Consider the following 25369-nt stretch of genomic DNA (forward strand, 5'->3'; position numbering starts at 1 on the left):
CACTTTGAAAGAAGTCCTGGATACAATCCTAAGCATACACTCTTGGAAACATGTTCCACATGTTTATGTCACCACTGAAAGATTACAGAACTGCTCAATGCATTAGAGTATGTCAATCAGAAATCTATGCTGGACCGGCCGTTTCAGTGGTGGAGCACAGGCTGCATGCAAAAGGCTCCAGCTGCAATCCCTGTCATCTCCAGGTAGTGTGGGAAAAGTCTTTTAATCTGAAACCCGAGCGAGCTGCTGCCAGTATGTGTGTAAACAATATCAAGCTCAGCAGATCTATGGTCTGAGTCTGTGTAAGACCTTAGTATTTTAGTTCTTATTGGCTTTCACATTCTGGGAATATGCTTGCTGGAGCCCTCTGGCTGGCAGATATATTGCTTAGCTTGGTCTGACCCAGTAGGGTTCTTTTAATGTTATGCATTTAGTCCTCCTTAGCTCTCAGGTGCTTAGGCACTCCATCATATGATATTATGTTGGCCTCTTGCATCCTCTGTTTTCATAAATGCTAAAGGGACAAAGTCAGACTAACAGAATGGAACACCCAATTCAAAGACTGGTATGGGAATATTAAAGAAATGAATCACAGGAAAAGAAAAACCTTCTCACCCTTCACTTATGTACCAGAGGACACTTAAAACACAAACAGTTCTCCAGGAAGTCCAACTGCAGATGACTTTGCAGTTTCAAAGATACTTAGTGAAGATTTTCAGACAGGGTGGCTGGAGCCCTGGTGGGTTTTTACTACTGTTGGCCCATTGGATTGTCTGAACCCAGTCAGGGTATTTCATCATGATAAGTTTGGAATTTGGAACAAAATATGATAAACAATGGTTTAATCCTATGGTTTCCCTTTACCATAATGGCTTGCCATGTTATCTGAACCCAGAATCACGGTTTCCACATTCCTAGTATGAAACTATTAGTGTCCTCTGAAGAGTGACAACTGCAGAAGCCACTCCAGTCATACAGCCTCTGTGTATGGACCAGTGAGGAAGAGATTGGCAACACAAGCAAGAAGTGATGCACCTTGGGATTGAATTTCAGGCATGGTGGCTGATGGAATATATGCCAAGAGTGGAAGGACTGAACAGGGAAGATGGAAACCATGATCAAGTGGAAACCACACATAGTCAGGTAGATCATGGTAAAAATCATGACCTGTGAACCATGGTAACCATGCATGGTTACATGCTGTGTTGTGTGAATGTGGCCAGTGTGAGAACCAGGAGGGAAGCATTTCACAACTGTGAGGGAGGAAACTGAAAAAGTGTTGGTTGACGGTGTCAGGAGATGACAGGTAAAATAAGTGGACAAATTACAATGTGTCAGGCATTTTCATTCTAGCCCTCAAGCAGCAGGAACCACTCTGAGTTTTACAGAAAGGGAGGGAAGAGGGGAAAGCTTCAGCCTGGATTCAACTCTTCACATGGGCAGATGTGTGTCCCACATCGCAAAAGGAATGGCTGCTTTGATTTATGCTGTTTTGTAACCTGCTAAGCTTTAATAAAAGAACTATGCTTCTCAAGTTTTATCCGAGTAAGCAGGAGAGGAAAAAAGGGAGGGAGAGACCTGTCACGACAGTTTAAGATTTCACTCATATAATATAAATATCATATTCATACTAAGTTGTATTTTGTGGAGCTTGGTTTTTTTGAACTACAAAAGGTTTGGCTAGTGGGCACTACAGAGATATTTGCATTCACTCTCAGGGATGAGGAAGGACAATACTCTTCTTTGGGATTTGACACAGCAGCACCATCAACAGATCTGGGTGAGAAGAGACAGCAAACCCTTAGGGGCAGACATTTTAAAAACAGCGTATTCAGGGGCAAAGCAGCAGGTTTAACAACCTGTATGACAGTTCCTAAAGGGCTAACCAATTCACTCACAACATCCTGGTTTCCCATATGGTATTTCATTTGTATCTTGGAACCAATAGCGAAAATTCTTTTGGAAGAACTAACACTTAAGACAGAATTTTGACAAACACTAGATAAAGCTCTTCTTATCTCAGGCTATGAAGAGAGTAGGCCAGTCTCCTGCACACTGTAGACAGTGGGAGTTGGAGGATTTGGAAGATGCGGGGGAGAAGAATCAAGGCCACCTGAGGCCTTTGAAGCCCCTCCAACTGTGCCAAGTGACATTTCTTAGGCCCAGCATGAGAATCAGCTTGTTTTGGAAGGGGAGGAAGGGTTTTCAGGAGGGGAGGGGGAAGAGGTGCAAGACTCAGTCCTTGACCAAGTGGAAGAAAGGACCTGCTTAACTGGGGAACCTTGCCATTTGTGCTGTCTTGCCCTCAAGCAGAGAGTGCCACCCTGATGATGGAGCTAGAAGTTTCACTGAAAGGGAAGGATCTTGAGAAAATTTCCAGTTTGGATTCAGCTCTTTACATGAGTAGAGACGTCTTACACACCTTGAGTAGAAGGCTATTTAGAGCTCAAACTGTTCTGTTCTCTGTGGAATTTAAATAAAAGAACTGCATTTACAAAGAACTGTCTTGAGTTTTGGAACCAAAGGGAAGGAAGAAGTGGATCAGCTCGTGACATGCAGCTTCCAGAGCATGAAAGTGGTCAGATCCTGCATTCCTATCTAGAGTCAATTTGTGCTTCACAGAACCCAAGATCCTACTCTCTTTCTCTCCCAAGCGATTCAGTGTACTATTAAATCCATGAAGTGCACTTTTCTTTGGTCCATCCAGGACAGAAAGCCCCTGTAAACTGAAGGTGCTCTGAGTGCTTTATCTTGGATGGAGCAGCTTCCCTCAGTATACTGAGCTCCATGGAAAAGGAAGCCAATGAGCAAGGACTATTCTGCATATTTTGGAATAATGAAATGTCACTCTCACTTAGCTGATCTGAGGTAGTCTTCAGCCATATCACTGGAATTGTGGCTTGTGGATACTGAAATGGCATGAAGATAAGTGGATGGACAGTACGTTCCTGTGTCATAAAATTCAAGTAGAAAGTCTTTTACTTCCACCCAACTCTACAAACCAGCCTCTTAATGAAGAAAAAATGACTAAACCCTCAGGAATCCTTAGAGATGAGTTGAAATTCTTGCAACTAACAAAAATAGGGAAAGGACTAAAATGACCTTACTAAGAGCCCCTCCAGCCACAACAATTCAAAGCCACACAAATATACAAAGCAGAACATTTTTCAAGCAGTGCACATTATCTTTTTAAATGATTTCCCCCCACTTTGATGTGCTAGTCCCTTAGTGAGTAAAGAAGAACACTTATGCATATCATTACGGAAGAACTTGACCTGTACTTGTGAGCAGAAAGAATGCTTCTGGGCAACAGCATGTCATGCAAGGACATTGGCAGGCTGGTCAAGGTTGGGGAGGGTGGGAGAATTAGCAGAATGATTTATGTGCTGGGCTAGTGAGGAAATGGACTTGTGCACAGAACACATTTCCCTCTTGTCTGCTGTTCCAGGAGAGAGCTGCTCCTGCACTGCCAGTCACATAAGCTTCCCTCTGAAGAAGCAGAGGCAAGAATCTTTCAGGAATACTTGCCTAGCCCAACTTGTAGCATACTGTTTTTTGTTTTTGTTTTGTTTTGTTTTAATGTGGGCTGCCCTGAACAATCTGGAAATATAGACTATACATGTCCTTATATATGACTGTGCGAAGACATATGTGAGAAAAGATCAATGGTATACAAATGTAAAGAGCAAAGGTGCTTTTTAAAGCAGTATCTTACTGGCACATATTAGGAAAGAATAAAACCAGTTGTTTACATGAAACGGTGGTAGACATCATTTTGGAACTTTCTACAACTAGACTAGCATCTTGGCAAGTGACCCACCCTCAGTGCACATGGGATATGGGTTCCACCTTCCACCCAGTTCCCTTTCAAGCACCACAGCAGCAATGTCACAAGGGACTTTCTCCCACTGCAAGGGATGTCAGCCCAATTCAACTTTTTAAAAAAATCCTTCATTTTTTTCTTATTTATTTATAGTCAATCTGACTTTACATTTTGCCTTTTATTTTGGTTCATTTTTACCTTAGGCACCTTACAGAAGCCTCAACACCTTTTCTGTTGAGCCTGTGAATCTAAAGACACCTACCTTCCATGTCTTTCTAACTGAGGGAAACACAAACTGACAGCTAAACCCTTGTGTCTATTATGTTTTGGAAAGGGACATGTCTAAGACCAGAAAAAACAGGAATTTAAAAAGAAGTTTTCCTAAGTTGTTTTCTTTTCTTTTTATTTTCCAAACAAATTGGATTATGCAGTATTTTCTTTCATAATGACAAAATGTTTCAGACAAGGTGCTTATAGATTTACTTCCTCATGTTTTTTACTCTAAAAACTATGTAACAGATGTTTATGCAAGACTATGTACCAGACTGGATCATTATGATTCATTTGCAATAAAGGACAAACAAGTCCAAGGTAGTAAACTAAAACTACAACTCTGAAATGCAAAGTAAGAGACATTTCTGCCTTAGGGGACAAAACCACCATCACAAGAGTGGGAAGATTTCAGCATTATCTTTGTTTGTGGGCATTCTCTTGTTGACATAGTTGGTGGATCTGTTTCTCTTCTCTTGAACAGACCACAAAGTATTGGGAGAAAGTACAGAACAACAAAAACAGAAGTAAAAACATGCAGCATACTTGAATGGTAAGAGTTGAATGTATCTGAATTCAGAAAACAGAACCTAATTTTCACTGCATTTGTTTCTTTGTAACTCTTCTGTCAATCACAATGTAATTCCTACCACTCTGATGCTTTGTTACATCTACCCCATGCATTAGTGTTCACTGGCAAGGTGCCCATTGGATTCTTACTTTTCTCACCCCTCAGCAAAATAATGACATCAACATCTAGCCTGTTCCCATGCTGCACCCCCACCCCCCCACCCCAAAAAGGGCACTTTACCCATACTGTCAAAGGAAATATCTATTTTCAAATACTGCTTGGAAGGCAGTATCCTTGTATCATGGAAAAAGTATCCTTCATGAATTTAAATGAAGAGGACAATGTTAATAAAAGTGGAATGAGCTTTTCTCAATATTCTCATTTCAGAAGTCCTCTTTCTATTCTTTCTATGGCTCATTCATCATCACAAAGAGGTTCCTCATCAACAACTACAGCTTTGAGTAAACAGAAATGCAAACAACTGCACCCAAATACTTATTCTGTAGCTTCATTTGCAGACGAGATCACACCTGAAGATTGGGAAAAGGAATGAGGCAAGAGCAATAGATAGTTCTATAACCCATTGTCAATAACTGAAATGTACCAGAAGGAACCTTTTAAATTACTAAGACTATGATACCCAGTCATTTGTGACTGAAATGTTGCAAGATGTCTTTAAGAAAAATCCTGTTAAGACGTTCCAAAGATGCCATATTCCATAAACAATTTATAGATGTCATGCCATGACACAGAATTGTATCTATTGTTTTCTTTCATGAAAAAGGCTGACAAGTTAGTAACTGAACAACACTGTACTCAGTACTGATTACCAAGGAGAGTTGTTTGGTTGCTTGTACCTAGAATGGAGTCTTGAATTGCTTTTTCACAAAACCCCTCTTGGCTCTACATGAGGTCAAGAAAGTGATTCTGGTCCCTATCTGCCACTCTTACCCAGTCAAATAGATGCGCAAGCACATCTTGCAAAAGAAGTTGCAAGGCCCACTGCTGTAGTTAATAATGCTTTATAGAGCTTGTTACTGTATGTTATTCTTGTACTTTCAGCAGTTACAGCAACTTAGCATTGGTGGCATTGAGAAATGTAGTATGGCAGTATGCTGGCTAAAATGCTTTCAGGTAATATGGCCCCTGATGCAAGTACGAATCTGGCCCAGAAGGGTGCTGAAATTAATTGGCCCACGAATTGAGTGAGCTGGGAAAATAAAATTGCTCTCTGAAGTACAGGTTCTAATATAGAGCACCACAGAGCTGCTGACCTTCCTTAGCTGACGGCATCTAACTGTTCTGCTCTTTACTGCAGTTCCAATCAATTTGCCTGCTCACCAGCCAGTAGTTTTTGCAGCCATCTTTATAGACTAAACCATCTTTACATTAACTACAATCCATATCCCTGACACAGAGGTTGATTTTAGTGATAGGTTAAATACCACTATTAGCTGCTTTTCAATTATACTGGGCTTCATTCCATATACCCTGATTTCTTCTCATCTTTTACCTGAAAAGTTCATAGAGGTCTGCCAGCAGGTGTTGGTCTAGTCAGAAGTTTTGCCACATCTATATTGACCCTTAAATTTTGATAGCAACAGGGCTCCATGACATTTTTGTTAAAGTAGTTCCAGAAGCACTTAAACTTTATGGTTTGTAACAAAAAGGGAGGATAAGTAATTCTAGGGTACAAGACACAAAGAAACAGGATTCCCATATATTCTATTCCCAGCTCCGTGGCTGAACATACTGCACTGTTGAATATCACTCTGGGCCAGTTTCTTAATTTACAACATTTATCCTTTTACCTTACATTCAAGGATGAAGGAATGCTTTGTGTTCATAAGGCATCCTGAGATGCTGGAATGGCAAGGGGCCTCAGCAAGCAAGCAATAAAATGGCAATATGAATGCATTCAGTGCCTACCCTATTCAGTGATCCTCTCAATGGGGCAAAATGCAGTTCTTCAAGCCAACTGAGCATACTCTCTTCTACCAAGGATAGTTTAATTTGAATATCTGTAAGTAAATTTAAAAGGCAACTCTCCAGATACTGTTCCCTAATGAATCCTTTCATTAAAACATCCATTGTGCATAATCCGGGACTCTCCAGTCAACCTGCCTGCCAGGGCAAAACTTTTGAAAGCAGTTAAGGAGTCTGGGACTCCTGGAGGCAGCTTTCTTTTTTGCAGCCTCTCTATCTCCAAATTTCCTGTTAAAAGTGTAAGCACCATGCACTGTCTTCCACAATTTCCCAGCTTCAGGATTAGTTGAACCAGACCTCTCTTTAAGTATAAGGCATTGGGACAGGATACATGAGGACAAAAGAGATTTATCAGTAGAACCAGAAGTGGCCCAGTGTTGAAGAGACAAACGTCCTCACCCCCACTGTTCCCTTCAAATATAGCAACAGATTCGATGGAGAAAGAAATCATGTCATAGTAATCACTCACTGTGGCAGCCATGGACAGGTGGCAACCAACAGTGGCATTCTAAGTCCATGCTTTGATCCTTCTGGAGCTCCATATAAATCAACCACACCATTAGAAATCCTGTGACCTAAACTAGGAAGCAGGAGATTACTTAAGGTAATGGCACATATTCTTTATGGCACCAAATTATCATAAAATAAAGCGAATCTACAAGTATCTTTCTTGACATCGATTGACAAAAAAGCAAGCTTGTATTATTGTAGCATTTTAATTGTGTTTTAATGCTTTTGTTTTATTATTTTTTAAATCACAGTTTATTTATGATTGTGAGTTGCCTTGAGTGCCATTTTCTTGGTGAAAAAGGTAAAGGTTCCCCCATGACATTAAAGTCCAGTCATGTCTGACTCTAGGGGGTGGTGCTCATCTGCGTTTCCTAGCCAACGGAGCCAGCATTTGTTCACAGACAGTTTCCGTGGTCATATGGCTGGTATGACTAAACACTGCAGTGCACGGAACGCTGTTACCTGCCCGCCGAAGTGGTACCTATCTATCTACTTGCATTTATATGTTTTTGAATTGCAAGGCTGGCAGGAGCTGGGACAGAGTACGGGAGCTCATCCCGTCTGTGGATTAGAACTATTGACCTTTCAATCAACCAGCCCAGTGGCTCAGCGGTTTAACCCGCTGCGCCACTGCATCCCTCATTTTTTTGGTAGACCAGACTAAATCTACCAATAAGCAACATTTCTGTGTACCCTGCCAGCAATTTTGAAAGCATTTGGGACATATAACATTGTTAACCTACCATGTAGGAGAAGGGCAAATTAAGCCAATAAAGCAAGATTAGCACTAAATGGTCATTTCAGAGTTCAGACGTGATGTGTGGAAATGATTGTGTGTAACAAACTACATGGGTATTTATATTTTCTCCTACATAACATATTCTCTGTGAGAGAAATGTGTAAATCTGAAACAACCCTGTGGTTCCCTTCAGTTTATAGGAAACAGAAGCAGCAACAGTTTGAGCCAAGGCAAAACTCCAGTAGCACTTTCATGCATGTTTCCCTTAAATATTCAAATACAAAAGGGCAACAGAGATTATTATCTGCTCTAAATGAGGACATTCCTGAATTGCATGTATCTCCGGCAAATTCTTGGGTCTTTTCCATGCCTTAGTGCTGCTCTTATTTGAAAACTTGAGTGCACTAATGCAGATGAATTTTCAGCAATTTGATACAGGCGCAAATCATCTGACGAAGTTCCTTGCTAGGGGTCATACATAAACATCTCAACTCAACAGTCTATGACACAGCCATTTGTCATTGGCTCGGTTCCTGGAGTGTGTCTGCTGTCCTTGTCTGAGACCCCCAGACGTGTTTGCTTCAGCAGGCAGCACTGATCTCATCTTTTAATGTCTTGCAGAAGGGTGAGGTAATCAACAGAACTCAAGAATGATACAGTATTTTCCTATGACTATTACCAAAATCGGACTCCATAAGCTGACTCCTATTCCAAAGGTACACTGCCCACCAGAAATTATTCATTCACAGCCTTAGCTTTTTCAAATCTGTTAAGTTATTCAGGCCACATGAAGGAGGAATTATTTTACGATGGCCAGCTTCAATGGACAAAATTCCATCTGGGGAGATCAGTCAAGCTTGCAAACAAGACTCTCCTAAATGGAATGCATGATGGTTTAATTTTCTTTGTTTCTTTTTGCTTGGAAGTAGTAGTCTTGTTTGGAAGTACACCAATAATTCACCTCATGAAAGTTCCTCTTCCCCTCTCCTCCTTTTGCTACTCTTTCTAAATAATTGTATCTTATTACTGCCTGAACTCAGACAAACTGCAGCTAACTTTTACAGCAGACTTACTCTTTAGACGTTTTGGTCTTTGGTTCCCATCAGCCCCATTCAGCATGGCCAATTGGTAGAAATGATGAGAGTTATAATCTGAGATACCAGGAGGGCACCAGACTGAGGAAGCCTGGTGTGGTTAACAGAAAACAGAAATGAAAGCTTCCAATCTTCCCTTGTGGCTGCCCCTGAGGAGCACATGAGCCAGAGATGTATGTATGTAACCACAGTTAAGTGTTACACAAGCTCTGGATTTCCATGACACGACAAGCAACTATTGATAGTCATGTTGTCTGATTTACTACTGAGAAGAAACAACAATCTTCTGCATCTTCCCCACAAAGCCACTATTTTGCATCTATGCCTGCTTGCTGGTCCATAGCCTGCTGCTGCTACCATTTGTTAGAACAGATATCAGCCTTCTGCCCAGGACTTGAAATGCCTCAGTAGTCGGGGAATAAAAAAAAAAATATGGTAGTTTTGTCTCTGTTCTGCACTGGTTATGGTTGTTGACAAGATCTGGTGCTAGCATTTACAAATGATATTTTTGTCCAATTCTACTCTTCACTACAAGCAATGAAATGATAGACGTGTGGAAGAATTTTTTTCCTACTGTTTTATACTCTTTACATATTTATATAATTATTTGTATAGTGTCTATTACATCAACCACTTTAGAACTTCAAAATCAGACTGAGAAATGGAATCTAACCAGAACAGAAGCCTCAAGCGTCATGCAGCAAAAGGAAAGCATTTGGATAATAACATCCTTTAATACAACTAAAGGGGAAGAATAATGTGCCCCAGACAACAACCTGCATATATAAAAATGCAATATCCACGGAAATTAAATGGAATGAGTTAGAAAAAGAGAATCACTGTTGCGAAATCCTACTGAGCTCTCTTAAATGCAAATGGGAATACTGATTTCAGACTAGATGCTAACAAAGTAAGACCATGCTTCACATGTGGCTTTCCTGTTCACTCTCTTATGACTGCTCCAACGAATCTACACACCAGGAAAAATGTGGACCTGGTGCAGTTGTGATCACACTCCTTTAGAATTCAGATTGGGGATTACATGATTGATAACCATGTCTACTACTGTCTGTGAAAAGCAAGATCTAGCCTTGCCTTCTTCCCAACATGCTAACTCTCTATGTACTGGGGTGTTTTTTTGTTTTTTGTTTTGTTTTATATAGGGGCACTTCAACATATGTTCCCAATGTATATTTTAAAGTGGTAAACTCCAAGTAGGGCCATACCATGCCGCTTTTTCCTGAAGATATAGACTGGCTAGTAACTAACTTAAGCAATGAAAGCCAAACTGCGTTGGAAGCAAACACTTACTACTTCCTTAAATACTTACGTAATGAACAGGTATGGTTTTCAATCATTATCGAATTCTCATTAAAACCAAATATAAGATATGAGCACAACACAGGCATGCCTACACACTTTCACCTACCCCAAAGAGAAGGGGGAAAGCACCACCAATGAAATGACCCATATCAAAAGGTAATTTCAAAGGCACTGAAAGATATTTATCCTTTCCCAAAGGCAACAGCCACTGATTATTTATTTATTCATTCATTCATTTAAAAAAAAATTGTATGCCATCCATTACTGTCACCTCTGGACAACTTACAACATTATTTCATAATAAAATAAATTAATTATTCCATGCTGAGCATCATTTAAAATATAAATAAGTCATATCACAATTAAAATTATGTGTTAAAATATTGGTCAAATAAAAAGGTCTTGACCTGGCGCCAAAAAACATATAATGACTGCACCAAGCGGACATCTCCAGGGAGCACATCCCATAGTTGGGGCACCACCACAGAGAAGGCCCTCCTCCAAGTACTCTGTCTCTTAAACTCTTTCAAAGAGGTTTCCCAGAAGAGGGCCCCTGCTGCCGATCTTAGGGGGTGGGAGGGCATGTAGGGAGAAAGGCATTCCTTTAGGTATCCTGCTCCCAAGCCATTTAGGGCTTGATTAAAAACCTCACACCCTTAAGTCAACACAAAGCAAACAAGGACTGTAAATTCTATAATTCCAAAGAAGAAAGTGGCATTGCCAGCAGGACACTCACCAGGTCGCAAGACTCTGATCTCCAGCAGATTCGAGGTTCTGTCTGCCAGTCGTGTCCAGCTGCTGTTGTAGTTCTTCCTCCAGAGTTCTGCCACACACTGGTACTTCCCTGCCTCTGTGTCACTGGCTCTGCTGATGCTCAGGCGCACATTGTTGCTAGACTCTGCTTTCTCAATGGCCGTCCGGGTGCGGAATCCAATGTACCTATCTCCCCACTGAACTCCTCCATCCCGAGTAAATGTGACCAGATCATGAAATTCAGTACTGCCCGCTGGCTGGAAACGCCATGTTACAGACACTGGAACCCATGATGGGTAATGAGGTTTGATGATGCACTGTAAATCAAACGACTCATTATAGGTGACTCCAGGGGTGCGAGAGATGGCTGTAACCACAAAGCCAGCATCTACCAAAAAGACAAGACACACACACAAAGTGAGGATTTTGAAAACAATTGAAGTTAGTCCATGCACATAGAGTAAGAAGAGAATTGCAAGATGCAGCACACACAAAACACATGAGGACAATTTTCCTCAATAATTAAACTCATATGTCAAAGCAAGAACGGGCAGAAATGGCCCCCAGAATCCATGAAATAATGTTATCTCTGACAGCACTGGTCTACAAATTTTGGGAAATTATCGACCTCAGAGATAAAATGTGCTAATTCTTACATATTTTGATTAGATGAATTAGAAAACAGGTGATAAAGATGCTGGTTGGCTAAAGTTTTCAAGATATTTCACAATAAAGATTTATACACAGGTAAGTATATTTGCCTACAAGGGAGGGAGGTGTCCAATGATCATGATGCCTCATAAGTTATCAACTAAGTATGGTAGAACAAAGAAAATGGTACCACATAGATGTGTATAAATTTGTCTTCACTTTGAGACTAAAGATTACCACCAAACTATAATTTATTGTTCTTTTATTGCAAGGTACATTTGTCTTGGTCAGATCTTCGCAGCATCCGGTGGCTTGTGAAAGTGTCATTACCTAACATTACCAAGTTGTGTGATGCTTTCCCTCAAAAACCATGATGGCTCAAAACTGTATAAACAATGCAGATGACTTCTGCTACATTTGTGGTGAGGTTACATTTGCATCTCAAAAGAGCAGTATGATGGCAGTGGTAAAAAAGGCATAGTACCTGTATTTTGGATGCAAAATAGGGGATCATTTCAAGAGTTGGGCCCCTCATTATTGCATTACATGTGCAACTTACTTACTTACTTATTTGGAGAATTTATATGCCGCCCCATTCGCATAAGCCTCGGAGCGGCTTCCAAACATAAATATAAATGATACAGTTACATAAAATATTGGAGACATTCTGGCGAAAAATTATTAAAATCAATAAATAAAGTTAACAATTAAAATAACATTTAAATAAAGGTCTTGGCCTGGTGCCAAAAAGCAAATGACGGTGGCGCCAGGTGGATCTCTCTGGGGAGCACATTCCATAAGTTGGTGCCACCGCAGAGAAAGCCCTCCTCCTGGTACTCGGCCTTCTAATATCTTTCACGGAGGGTTCCCGGAGAAGGGCCTCTGCCGCTGATCTCAAGGGGCAGGAGGGCATATACGGACGTAAGCGCTCCTTTAGGCAACTTACAAGTATCTGCATCACTCGCTAAACAAGAAGAAAAAGTCCATGCCTTTCAGAGTCCCAGTGGTGTGGAGGGAACCCACCAATCACAGTAATGACTGCTATTTTTGCATGGTTCCCCCAGTTGCAAAAGGGATCTCAAGAAAGAAGTGGACCGTGGAATATCCAAACATTCCATCTGCACTGCGTCCTGTACCCCATGGTGAGGACTTGCCAATTCCAGATCCACCAGAATCCTCCTCTCTAGACTCAGATGATGATAAAGACGATGAGCAGGATGCAGTTGATCTGGGGCCGTCAATGTCAGTGGACCCAAACCTTAGCCCGCCACATGCTCCTCCTGAACCACATCTAATTTCACAGAATGAAATAAATAACCATTCTCATTGCTATATCACATTTTGCAGAAAAGGTATGGAGCATAATTGCATGTCCCCCTCGTACTTTTGAATTTTTCTGATGTAAGCTGCCTTGAGCCCTTTGTAGGAAAAAGGCAGGATATAAATCGGAAAAAAAAAAAAATCAACCTGAAACCGGAGCCAATTAATATTCAGGACTTAATTTTCCTTTATTAGTGACCCAGTTCTGGTAAAATTTAGCTACTTTCATTTCTGAGGCTTTCTCCTTGTCAACCAGTGTAGGTGGCATCAAAACTTCAATGTCATCAGAAGACTTTTCTTTTAGACAGATCAGCTGGCAAACATATTTCAAAACTTTCAGCTATTCTACTTTTGTTCATTATTTAGACATGAGTCATCCATGTAGTGCATTGAAGCAACACTTCATCCGCCATGCTCTAGGAACCATGGTGAGGTAGGAGACAGAACATATGAGGAATATCACTTTATTCAACTGGACAGACCCTGTGCCACTTCTACACATTAAATGGACACATAAAACAGGATTTCAACAACAGACCAACAGTGTTCCGCTGATTATGCTGAAAGTTGCTCCATCTTCTACTGCTTCCTGAAATGTTGGTGCTTTGATAAGAGTTTGAATCTAAATGGGTTAAATGGCAATATTTTAATATTGATGTATCCTCTATCAATATAGAGGATACATCAATATTATCAATAGTGATTTGGCTTAATGAAAATGTAGTTAGGCTTAGTAAGTTTTTAATCTTAAGTTTACTGATTGATATTAACTATTTCGTTATTGTTTCATTATTTTATCATTTAAATTGTACTGTTTATTGTTTTACTCTTGTTTATGTAAGCCAACCTGAGAGTCTTTGGCCAAGAGGCATTGATTATTTATTTAAATGTAATAAATAAATAAATATTCTTGTGATAACTGGTATTTATAAAAAGGTATGTTCATATATTTTGAGAAATATTAATTTCCATATGTTTGTCAGCTTGCTAATATGGATATACTATTATGGCATGTTTTCATAGTATCTAAATCAGCCTTACCCAACCTGGTGTCCTGCAGATGTGTTGGAGTGTAAGACCCATCATTCCAAACCAGCATGGCCAGTGCTGTGTGACAAGGATAAAAGACATAGTCTAACGCACTGGGAAAGCTGGGGAAGGCTGACCTATATATTAATAAGTTTGCTTCTTTGAGTCACTTCAAGCATTATTTGGAAAAATGGCATAGAAATAGACATGGTAAAAGTCTCCTTTGCGACAAAGGGTTTGCGAATATTGGCTGAAGAAGGGCAGCCAAACTTCTAGGAAGACTCATCTCAGAAATTACAAGTCATTGTCCAATGAATTAATTTATTCTGTTCTTTCCAGATAAGTTGCTAATTATGAACTATGGTATATTTTATTCCATGAACTTTCCATTTTTGTAATGTGAATTGAAAAGAGAACTTTTTTTGCTTCCTTACTTTATAAAAAGTCCTGTATCATCAAAAACATTTTTACCACAAACATGTCACTAAATCTTGCCACTATTCAGCTGTTATTCCATGGTGCTGCGTGATCTGCAAGACTTAGATGTGGATTCTATGAAATCTTCAATGCGACTCCTGGGACTGTGAAACAAACTTGCACGTGCCATAAAAATAATATGCTTTCCCTGCCAAATACATGCTATAAACTGACTCAAAATACTTTCATGTGATAACTTTCCTATGTGCTAGCAAGCCAAATGATAGTTTCATTTGTTTGACCCTGTGAGACAAGGTATTAAGGTAGTAGTGTCTGGATCTGTGTTGCTCAGGAAGACTGTACCTTCTGACCTGAAGGCTATGAGATATTAATTAACAATGCCAGGCAGCTGGGATATTAATTGCAACAAGCAGATTAATTTTCGCCTGCCAGCCTTGCTCCAGAGCTGCTACTGCGATCTCCACACACTTACAGCGAGGGGGCTCAGTGATTCTAATCATCAAAGGACGTCACTATGGCAGAGCTCCGGCCCATGTAATTACAGCAAAAACAGGTCAATCTTTGGATTAAAGCCTTTTGGAAATGTGTTTAATGATTATCCAGGAGAAGAGAAAGAGAAAAGGGGAGGGTGGAGAGTAAGCATCCTCCCTTATTCACCACACTGTGAGATGAATCCATGAACTCTGTGACTGTTATCCTACCTGCCAGTAAGCAAGCTGACTGGCACAGTTCTGGACAGATATTTCAGACACCGCTCCTGGAGACCAAAGTGAAGGCGTCTGCCTGCTGTAGTATACAGAATCAAGTCTCCTCAGGCAGCCCTGAAGCTGAAGAACTGTTTGCAAACAATCTGCTTCAGCTGCGTACTGGGAGTCGTCTTATACTGTGTCAGATGAATGAACTGTGGTTGCCCGAGAGAAACCTAGGAAAGGAATTCCTGCCAAAATGTGGCAAAAGTTGCAGGTCCTCTCACTGAGCCAGCTGCTCATGTTATGTTATCCTGTGTATCTTAGAAGTTGAAACATTTCAACATCTCCTTCTACAGTTCTGGTACTAGTGCTTGTCAGTCTTCCTGAGGAATGTCTAGCAGGAATGGGCCAGCCTTTAAAGCTCCTAATATTTCTTTTGGTTTATTCCCTTCCAGCAAGCAGACCCAGCGTGGTACAGGTTGGAATATCGCTTCATATGATAAGGCAAAATAGTCAACCAAATTTATACAGCTTTTAGAGGTGGACACAATGTGCTCTGTCTGAGTGAAGCTATTCTCACTGGCATCTCTAGGCAAGCCATAGTACAGTCCTACATTGCCATGGTAGAGTCCTACAGGCCCCTGAGGGAGAGGTCTTCCCACTCTGTTCGTATGAGGATTTTATCTAACAGCAGGAACAAGTGTCTGATTCTACCGATTCTACCCTTCAAGCTATCCCTGATTGCTACTGATGAGGTACTGGCAAAGCAAGATTCTTCAAAATCATCATGTCATGGGCCTTGTGCCCACTTCCCATTTGCCAATTGCTCCTTGCTCTGTGCAAATAAGAAAATTGCACATTTCAGCCTATGACTGAACATGAAATTTGCACAGCTTTCCACCATAGTCTAAAGCAGGGATGATTCAGTCTACAGGGGAAATTTATGCAAATCAAACTGGGAAAGTTGTGCAAATTAAATGCAAGCACATGTTTAGCAAACAATGAACACTTATGGTAGTCATAGGCTGTGTTTGCAAAGGACATTCTTGATGTTTTGCAAGCAAAACTGAAATTTTCATGCATGCCTGGTTCTGACAGCAATGCTATACACTGGTTGGAGAAGTTTGCCACCTAGTGACTGACCCTGGTAATGGAGACTTCATATACACAGATACATTTAACTCAATTAAAATTAAGGCATTTAAAAAACAGTATTACCCCCTTAGTACCCACCCCTAGGGTCTCCTTAGCATGCATGCCAAGCTTCAGGTTTCTAGATTTTACAGGCTTGGAACTATGATGCTGACAGACAGATGGACATTCTCCTTTATTTATATGGATGTATCTTTCACAGAGGCTCAGAGAGATTCAGTGTTCAATCCTATGCATTTTGACAAAAAAAAAGTGCTACAACTCCTAGCATTCCCCAGCCACAACTTTTTTTGTGTCAAAAAATGTACTGGATTTCACTTTACATACTGTTTCTAAGTAATCTTCCATGCAGACCAATATATTTATACGATGAGACTTCCTTAGAATCAGTTTTTAATTGCATAATGTACTGTTAGATTGCTTCCTACCTCAGGATGCTCCCCAGGAATTTGAACTAGAACTAAATGCAGGGTTAATAAAGCATCTTCCTTTCCTCTCCCAGAATCTATAGGGCTCGACTCTTTTTGAGATAGCACTATGACACACAAATAGTTCAATAGTTTGCAAGAGATTCTTTAGCTGCACGCCATACAGTCATCCTCCACTTCAGTTGCCCCACTGTAATGCATAGGCCTGTCAATTCTTAATTCTGCAAGTTTCTCAAAATGTGAACTCTATACTCTGCTTCAACATCTTGTTCAACCAACAAAGGTTAACTCAAGGAAATCACACATTTTGACTGGCCTCAAAAACATCACCTGCATTCACCATGTCACTCACTCTGCAGCTTCCATACACTACTGAAAAGGCAGGATCGTGTCTTAGATGTCTGGCTGAGCTCTAGAACCAGCCTGAACACAAGATTACCTGGTGCTTCCAAGTGCCTCCACTCTGTGCACAGCCAGGGGCATTTTCTTTCCCACCTGTACCATACCTTAGGCCGGCTGGCTGTTGCAGGAACCACAGATGTGTACTCCAGAGTAAAAGATAAGGCTGCGATTCCAGACTACCCTTGTTGCTCACCATTCTCAGCAAATGTGCCTGCAAACCCACATGTGCTGAGTAACAAGTACGCAGAAACAGACCCAAGCATGTGCAAGGGATCATTTCAGGGTTAGGAGGGAAGCAGGTGAGAGGAAAACTCCTTCATATCAGCTATTTCTCCCTGGAACTGGTTTACCGGCCAATGTCAGAGTTCAACTGAAGAGAATATTTTAAACAGTGCCTTGCAGCCCAGCGTGCCTGTGCAAGGAAAATCACACGGTGGAAGAAAAATTAAGCACCCCTTCCACCTACTGATTCACATTGGTAATGCTTCCTCCACCCTGTATTGCAGTTTCAAGAGACGCAAACAGTTGGGAGTTGTTCCACCTTCACATGTATGGGCCCCATTTACATGAACTGTAAATAGATGCTTGCCCAAGAACATGAACTTGATTTTTCAGGATAGATAGTAGGTTGAATCCAAGCTAAGTTAGAGATACCCAAGCACCACTGATCTGGTGAGAAGCTGGTAAAGTGATTTCAATGGGCCCTAAGCACATCCAACTTCGGTTGGATCTAGCCCAATATTTTAATAAAGAAAACACCATGCAAATAATTTAGATATTTGCTTTTCAGAGGTTGTCTACAGAACTTAGACCCAGGAACCAAACCCAATTTTGGACCCTTGGGCCATTAAGGATCCAAATATGTCCCTCTGAGGATCTCCACAGGACAACAGTCCCTTCACCAAGTCCCATACCCCTTCCCATGACCATTGAGAAGTTTCCCAACTTTCCTGCAATTTTCTCCACATTTCACAACATTGAAATGCCTCTCCTACAGTTTAGTTACCAGCAATAAAAGCTTTAAGCTAAAATATGCTGCTATTTTATGACCTGCCCCTTATCTCTTTGGCTCTGACAACACTGGAATGCAGTTCCCAAATGGAATTAAACATATGAGTTGAAAGAGACTCAATAGCCCCATTTTATAGCAGCACTTGCTTCACAGAAAGGAGTGTGATAAACCTGGAGCAATGGCAGGAAGACCAAAGACATCTCTGTCCATTTTTACAACCATGCTGGCAAGGGATGGGAGCACATATGCCATTGCAACATCCCTTACCTCAGAGCCTGCTGCCTGAGACATCTAGTTTACGCATTCTAGGGCACTGCAATCTGTATATTGCTTTTGCCATAAAGAAGAAAAGATGTGGGTTTTTCTCAAATAAGATTGGCATATCTGTCCTCCTGGGTATCAAAGAAAAGTTCTTTTTCTTCAGTAGATAAGAGTTTATGCAAAAAGAGAAACACTCTATGGTGCTACCTTGCTTATATTAAAGCAGTTATTCACAAGAACTCTAAAGAGAACAGATATTGCAACTATTCTCACTAAATGCCAAGCATGAGATAGAATAGATGGTGATATTCTGTGACCTATTAAGATGGCCATACTAACAAAACACCTCTTAACCTCTATTTTGGTTGCTAGTATGTCACGATGCACAAAAGGTTGAGCAAACCCACAAACCCAGTTTGCACAACTTAGGGAAAACCTTAAGTTCTAATTGAGTGAATTCACATAGAAAATATTGAAAACTTATTTTGCAGTTTTATTCCTTAAAAGACAAACAAAACCAAAAGCAAAAATGAGATGCTAGCCTGTTAGTAATTACTAACTGTATCAAATTGGTCATCTCTCTAAGTAGCTATTCAGTGGTAATTGTGATGTCATTTCTAGTGTATCAATCAGTATAAAATTATTGCAACTTGCTTATTTAGCAATAATGAAACATTCAAATAGACTTTCAACTTGGCCTAATTTATGACTCAGACAATTTGGGAAGCAACTGACATTCTGGAGAGCAAAGGCACATTCAGAACCTTCAGGGGAAAGAACACACTAACAAGTCATGGGTCTTCAACTTCCAACAAGCTGTGCTTCTCAGTTAGTTTAAAATCAGATGGCTGAACAGCCTGTGCTCTTCAGAATTTTCACAATTCTACACTTCTCCCAGAATATAAAGCAAAGGAAGGCATGGGGCAGGCTAACCACTGCCATCACATACCATCCTGTCCTGCAGTTATGTACTGAGTATCCACAAGTCAATTGTGAGGACTAGGTACATACAACCATAATTGCTGTTACTTGCCAAATGTGTCTGCATACGTTTGGCAGCAACAGGTGTGCAGGAATAGGCAAGAGAGGAACTGAGGGAGACATAAGAATGAAAGGAAAAGCAGAGTTGGGGATCCATTATGGGATTTTAACTGGAAGGCAAAAGTGCTAGAAGAACCACTAGGACAATTCCAGAAAAGGAGGGCAAAGTACTTCAGGAATGTTTTTACCTAGCAGGATTCAATTACCTGCTTTGGAGGTGGGGCCATGCAAAGTGGCAATATTTCTCAACTAGAATACCTTCCTGGCCTGTACCTGCGGTTGAGATGGACTCCTGAAATAATGACCATCAGGTTTCCACTGCAATCCAGGCCGTGCGGGAACCAGAGCAGCCTTCCTTAATTTGGTTATTTCCTGTTTTAGACTACATTTTCCAGCATTCCTGACAATTGCTGGCTGAGGTCATGGGAGTTTAAGCCCAAAACATTTGGAAGTGCAGGACTAGAAACACAGAACTGCCACTGCTCTGTGCTTTTTTCCAACCCTGCTTCTTGATAATGAATACCACAGGAATAGAAATACTCTTTATAGCAGACCAGTTTATTTATCCATCTAGCCCAGTATGTCTTCTCTGCCTGGCAGTGGGTCTCAAGAGTCTTGAGCTCCTTTTAACGGAGACTCCAAGGATAGAGCTTGGGACAGTGTGTAAGCACAGCATGGGCTTTGCCACTGAGCCACAGTCCCTCCCTAAACAATGACCAGGTCTGGATGACATGTTGTGGCTAGCCATTTTTATTTAATCTATGAGGGGCTATAGCGCCTGTAGGCTGAATATGAAAGCCTGGCTCAGGGACAGTTGTCTTGTGCAAACCAAGGAGCGAGGCTTATGCAAGGTTTAACCCTTCTGTAATCCATGGTAATTGGGTTCATATGATGCAACAACCCCTAAGTAGGGTTTCAAAATAGTGGCTGCTTAAATAGCTGATACTCGAGATAACATTTAAGAACCCTTGGTGGGGTGTTTTTGTTTTTGATAACTTTGTGTATTCTTATTTTTTTCTTTATTCTTTTCAAATTTTACTGTTATTAAAATAAAATTATTAAAAATCCTAAAATGGGTGTCTGCGTGGGCCACAGCATTATCATGGTTTAAATAAGGCTATGGTGGGCTCTCATATCATGCAAACAACCCAGTGTTTGTTGTAATGCCAGTGCTGTTATTTCCCACTATCACATTTGACCAAGGAAAGGCAGAAGCAGCAGCAGCTTTGTTTCTTTGTAGACAATTTCCTTCTGTGCATTTCCAGGATAATATGTGCAGGACTGAGGAAAGGACTGTGAACAATGCTATGTATCCATGCCAAAAAGCTCTTAACTTAACTCTTATCACTAACTATGTTTAGTGATATCTTCTATTAGGCCAATTAAAGACTCGCTGAGGATGACATATGTGTTTCCATACACCAGGAGTGTAGGACATCTTTCAGGCTGAAGAGTGAATTCCATTTTGGAAAAATGCTCAGGTGCTGCATTCCAGTGGTTGGCAGAATTTAAGGCAAAAGGACACTATCAACCCCTTAAACACATCAGCTTATTTTAGCATAAAGATACTACCACGAGCGGGAAATGCGTTTTAAATTTGAGAATGGGAGGAAAAGGGCACAAAAGTTGGGAAACGACCAAACTGTTGGTTGGGAAATGGGGCAGGGTATGACCCTCTGGAGAATCCCAGGACCAGATTTAGTTCTGCTGCATCCTTACCATTATTACTGTTGTTGCATAAACAGAACAGCACTTCAAATACTCACCCAGTGCAGTGATGGATACAGCAGAGCCATTGTGTCTCTCGCCAATCATCTGCCACTCCCCATCCAGCCTTCGCGTCCACTCTGTGATGCGACATTCATAATGGCCCTCATCTGACTTGAGGCTGTTGAAGATTTCAAGGGTGAAGGATCCTGGCCATATCTGCTCCATCTGGATCCCCCCATAGCTACTGCGCTCGATGTAAGAGGGGCCGGGATGAAGACTACCATCCCGGTCAAGCTGCACAATGTCACTGCGACGGTTTTGCTTGTCCACAAGTTGCCATGTGACAGAAAGTCGGTTTTGGGGTCGAAACCCTGTGCGGACACTGCAACCAAATCGCAGGCTCTCCCCTTCTAGAACACTGGTGGCATTGTTGGATACTTCCACTGAAATATTGGTCTCTGCAGTAAGGAACAGAATGTGTGAGTCTAACTACGGCTGCCTGGGTAAATTCATACATGCATTCGCCTCGTCTGTTTTCTTCAAGCAACAGTCCCCAAACAAGCTCATGCCTGAGGCAACTTGGAAAAATAACAATATGCAATCTGGCAGTAAATTGTTTTTAAGATTGTGCCAGCTCCAAAAAGTGCCACTGCAATGGCAGAAATAGCTTATCAAGTGTATCTGTATATCCCTGCATAACACATTAGAATTATGTGTCTGGGAATGGCCAGACGTATGATGCAGAAAAAACGAATGGTGAGATACATGCTCAATTTTGCATTTTCTAGACTGTTGTTGAGAACTGGCTACAGGGCACCTTTTTAATCAGTTCTTTAAAAACTTCACTGGCTGCAGGGCACAATGGGAATGCCCAGGTTGCAGGCAATCAGAAGCCACCCTGCGGGTCTTCTCACTGTGGTGATAGTGCCATTCTAAATGTATATCAAGGTGAGGCAGGAATTGTTAGGTGAGGCACCTAGTTTGTTAGGTGAGAGCTTGGCAAGTAGCTTGCTAGAGTGATTGACAAACCACCTAGAATCATAGAATAGTAGAGTTGGAAGAAGGCCATTGGCTCCAATCCCCAGCTAGTGCAGGACACCAAATTGTACCATCCCTCCCAGATAACTGCCCAGTTGCATCTCAAATGCCATGAGTGTGGGAGAGCCCACAACTCCCCTAGGTAATTGGTTCCACTGTTATAGAGAATCAGGATTTTTTTTCTGCTATCTAGCAGGACTCTGGTTTCCTGTAACTTGAATCTACTCTTCTGTGTCCTGCACTTTGGGATGATAAAGAAGAGAGCCTGTCCTTCTGCTCTGTGACAGCCTTTCCAATACTTGGAAGTGCTATCACATCACCCTCAGTCTTCTCTTCTCAAGGATGAACATGCCAGTTATCTCAATCTCTTCTCATAGGGCTTGGTTTCCAGACCCCACCGAACTCTTTCCAGCTTGTCTGCATCTTTCTTAAACTGTGGGTGCCCAGAATGGGACACAGTACTCCAGATGAGGTCTGACCAGTGCTGAGTATAGGAGAACTAGTACTAGTACTTTGCATGATTTGGAAGTGATACTTCTATTAATGCAGCCTAAAATAGAATTTGCCTTTTTCTGCAGCTACATCACACTGTTGACTCATATCTAGCAACAATTCCAAGACTGTTCTCACTTGCAGTATTGTTGAGCCAAGTATTCCTCATCTTGTAGTGATGAATTTGGTTTTATTTTCCTAGCTGTAGAACTTGACATTTGTTCCTGCTGAATTTCTTTCTATTGTTTTAGCCCAGAGTTCCAACCTATCAAGATCACCTTGAATCTTATTTCTGTCTCCCACCCAGTTTTGTGTCACCTGCAAATTGGATAATTGTTCCCTGCAGTTCATCATCCAAATCATTAATAAAAATGTTGAAGCGCACTGGGCCCAGAACTGAACACTGAGGCAACTCACTTATGACCTCTCCCCAGATTAGGAAGGTAACACTGATGAGTACTCTTTAGAGTCCAATTCTGTAGCCAATTATGATCCACTTAATAGTTGTTCCATCTAGCCCACTTTTTGCTAGTTTGCTAATCAGGATATAATGAAGGGCTATGTCAAAAGCATTGCTAAAGTCAAGATAGATTATATCCACAGCAGTCCCACAGTCCATTGGGTAGGCCATCCGATTAAAAAAAAAGAAAGAAAGAAAAAAAAAGAAATCAGATTAGTCTGGCAGGACAAGAAGCCAATCTAAAAGCTAATCCACATTGGTTTCTAGTAATCACTGCACTGTTTCCAAGGTGTTTACAAATTGGGTGCTTTATAATCTGCTGCAGAATTTTCCCAGGGATTGATGTCAGAGTGGCTGGTCTCTAGCTCCCAGATTCATCTTCACCCCCCCCCCCGGTCCCCCTTTTCTTGTAGATAGAGAAATCATTAGCCCTTCTCCAGTCATCTGGTACTTCCCTGTCCTCCATGATTTTGTAATGATAATTGACAGTGTTTCTGAGAGTTCTCTCGCTAGCTCCTTAATGACTCTAGGATGGAGTCCATCAGGTCCTAAAGATTTGAACTCATTTAGCCCAACTAGATGATCCTTGACCATTTGTCTGTCAATCTTAAACTTCCTTTCTGCACTTTCAGCTTGTACTTCCCCTTTATCAGGAAGTTTGTAGTTCTTCTTTCGGGATAAGACTGAGCCAACATAGAAATGGAGCACTTCTGCCTTTTCTTTGTCACCTGCTATCATTTCACGATCCACATTGAGTATTTTAACTCCCATTTCTTTTATCTGTCTGTTACTTTGAAAGAATTGGACGAAGGCTTTTTTTTTTTTTGTTGTTGCTTTTAAGCATCCCTTGTTAGCCTCAGTTCATTCCTAACTCTAGAATTCCTGTTACCATCCCTGCAATTCCATGCTATAGGAACTGTTCTGTTCTCTTCCTTTGTAGCTTGGCCTTCCTTCCACTTCCTATCATGTTCTTTTTTTGTTTTCAGATAATCGCTTTGCTTTTTGTGAACCACATGGACTTCTTTCTGTTGTCTTTTATGCCTTTTCCTCGCTGGAATCGTTTGCAGTTCTGCCTTTAGAACAGGGGTCCTCAAACTGTTCAACAGGGGTCAGCTGAAAGGCGCCGGCTGTGGGCGTGGGCCGGTGAAGGGGCAGGAGTGGCAGTGGATGCACAGTGAGGCAGTGGCAGGCGCGCAGGGAGGCAAAGCGAGGCAGTGGCGGGTGCGCGGCGAAGCAAGGCAAGGCGGCGGTGGTGACAGGTGCGCGGTGAGGTGGTGACGGGCGCGCGCATGGTGCAGCGACGGCTTGCTCACTTGGAGATCGTTTTCTCTGAGTGAGTCCAAAACTTCTGAGGCGGTCCGGATATATGGGCATGGCGGGCCAGATCCGGCCCATGGGCCATAGTTTGAGGACCTATACTTTAGAATTTCCTTTTTAAAGATTTTCCACCCATCTTGGACTCCTTTCCCCTTTAGAGTCGCTTGTCATGGGACTTTGCTTATCATTGTTCTGAGTTTGTTAAAATTGGCTTTCTTGAAATCCAGGGTGAATGTCTGGCTACATTTGGCTTCTGCTTCCTTTTTATTTAATAAAACAAGTCTGGCATGGTCACTTTCCTCAGAGTTCCCACAGGTGCCACTTTGTCCACTAAGTTCCCTGTTGGTTATTATCAAGTCAAAGAAAGCCATTCCTCTTGTTCCTTTGTCCACTTTCTATTGGAGGAAGTTATCAGCCATCTCTTGGAGTGGCCATCTCCCAACAACTATCAGGGAAATTGAAGTCCCCCATAATGATGGCATCATGGCTCTTTGAAACACCAGCCATTAGCTTTTCAAATATTTTGTCATTATCTTCTCCTTGACTAGGTCAACAGCAATAGACGCCAACCACTGTGTTCCTTTTATTCCTTGCTCCATTTATATCAGTCCAGATGCTCTTGATGGAACTACTGTGCTCTTCCACCGGTATTTCTGTGCAGAGATATGTATAGTTAACTTACAGTGCATCTCCACCTCCCTTTCTGTTCCTGCTGTTCTCCTTGAAATGGTTATACGCATAATTCTTGAATTCCAGGCACGGAAGTTGTCCCACCAAGTTTCAGTTATAACTAGCAGGTCATATTCACTCTCATGTACTAAGAGTTCAAGTTCATACTGTTTGTTTCCCATACTCTGGGC

At 41.4% G+C, this 25369-nt stretch overlaps 1 protein-coding gene across 1 annotated transcript in view; it reads right to left on the reverse strand.

Moving 5' to 3' along the window:
• Window positions 1-25369, reverse strand: part of IGSF3 (immunoglobulin superfamily member 3) — a 128249-nt gene that overhangs the window by 21217 nt on the left and 81663 nt on the right. Inside the window, exons 6-7 of the mRNA XM_044442501.1 lie at window positions 21259-21660; window positions 11053-11457 (exon numbers count right to left, since the gene is read on the reverse strand). Of these exons, the coding sequence (XP_044298436.1) occupies window positions 11053-11457; window positions 21259-21660 (807 nt within the window). The remainder of the gene's footprint in view (window positions 1-11052; window positions 11458-21258; window positions 21661-25369) is intronic.

This window comes from Varanus komodoensis, unplaced genomic scaffold, assembly GCF_004798865.1.
Source record: "Varanus komodoensis strain SLA01 unplaced genomic scaffold, ASM479886v1 scaffold4, whole genome shotgun sequence".
Lineage (NCBI taxonomy): Eukaryota > Metazoa > Chordata > Lepidosauria > Squamata > Varanidae > Varanus > Varanus komodoensis.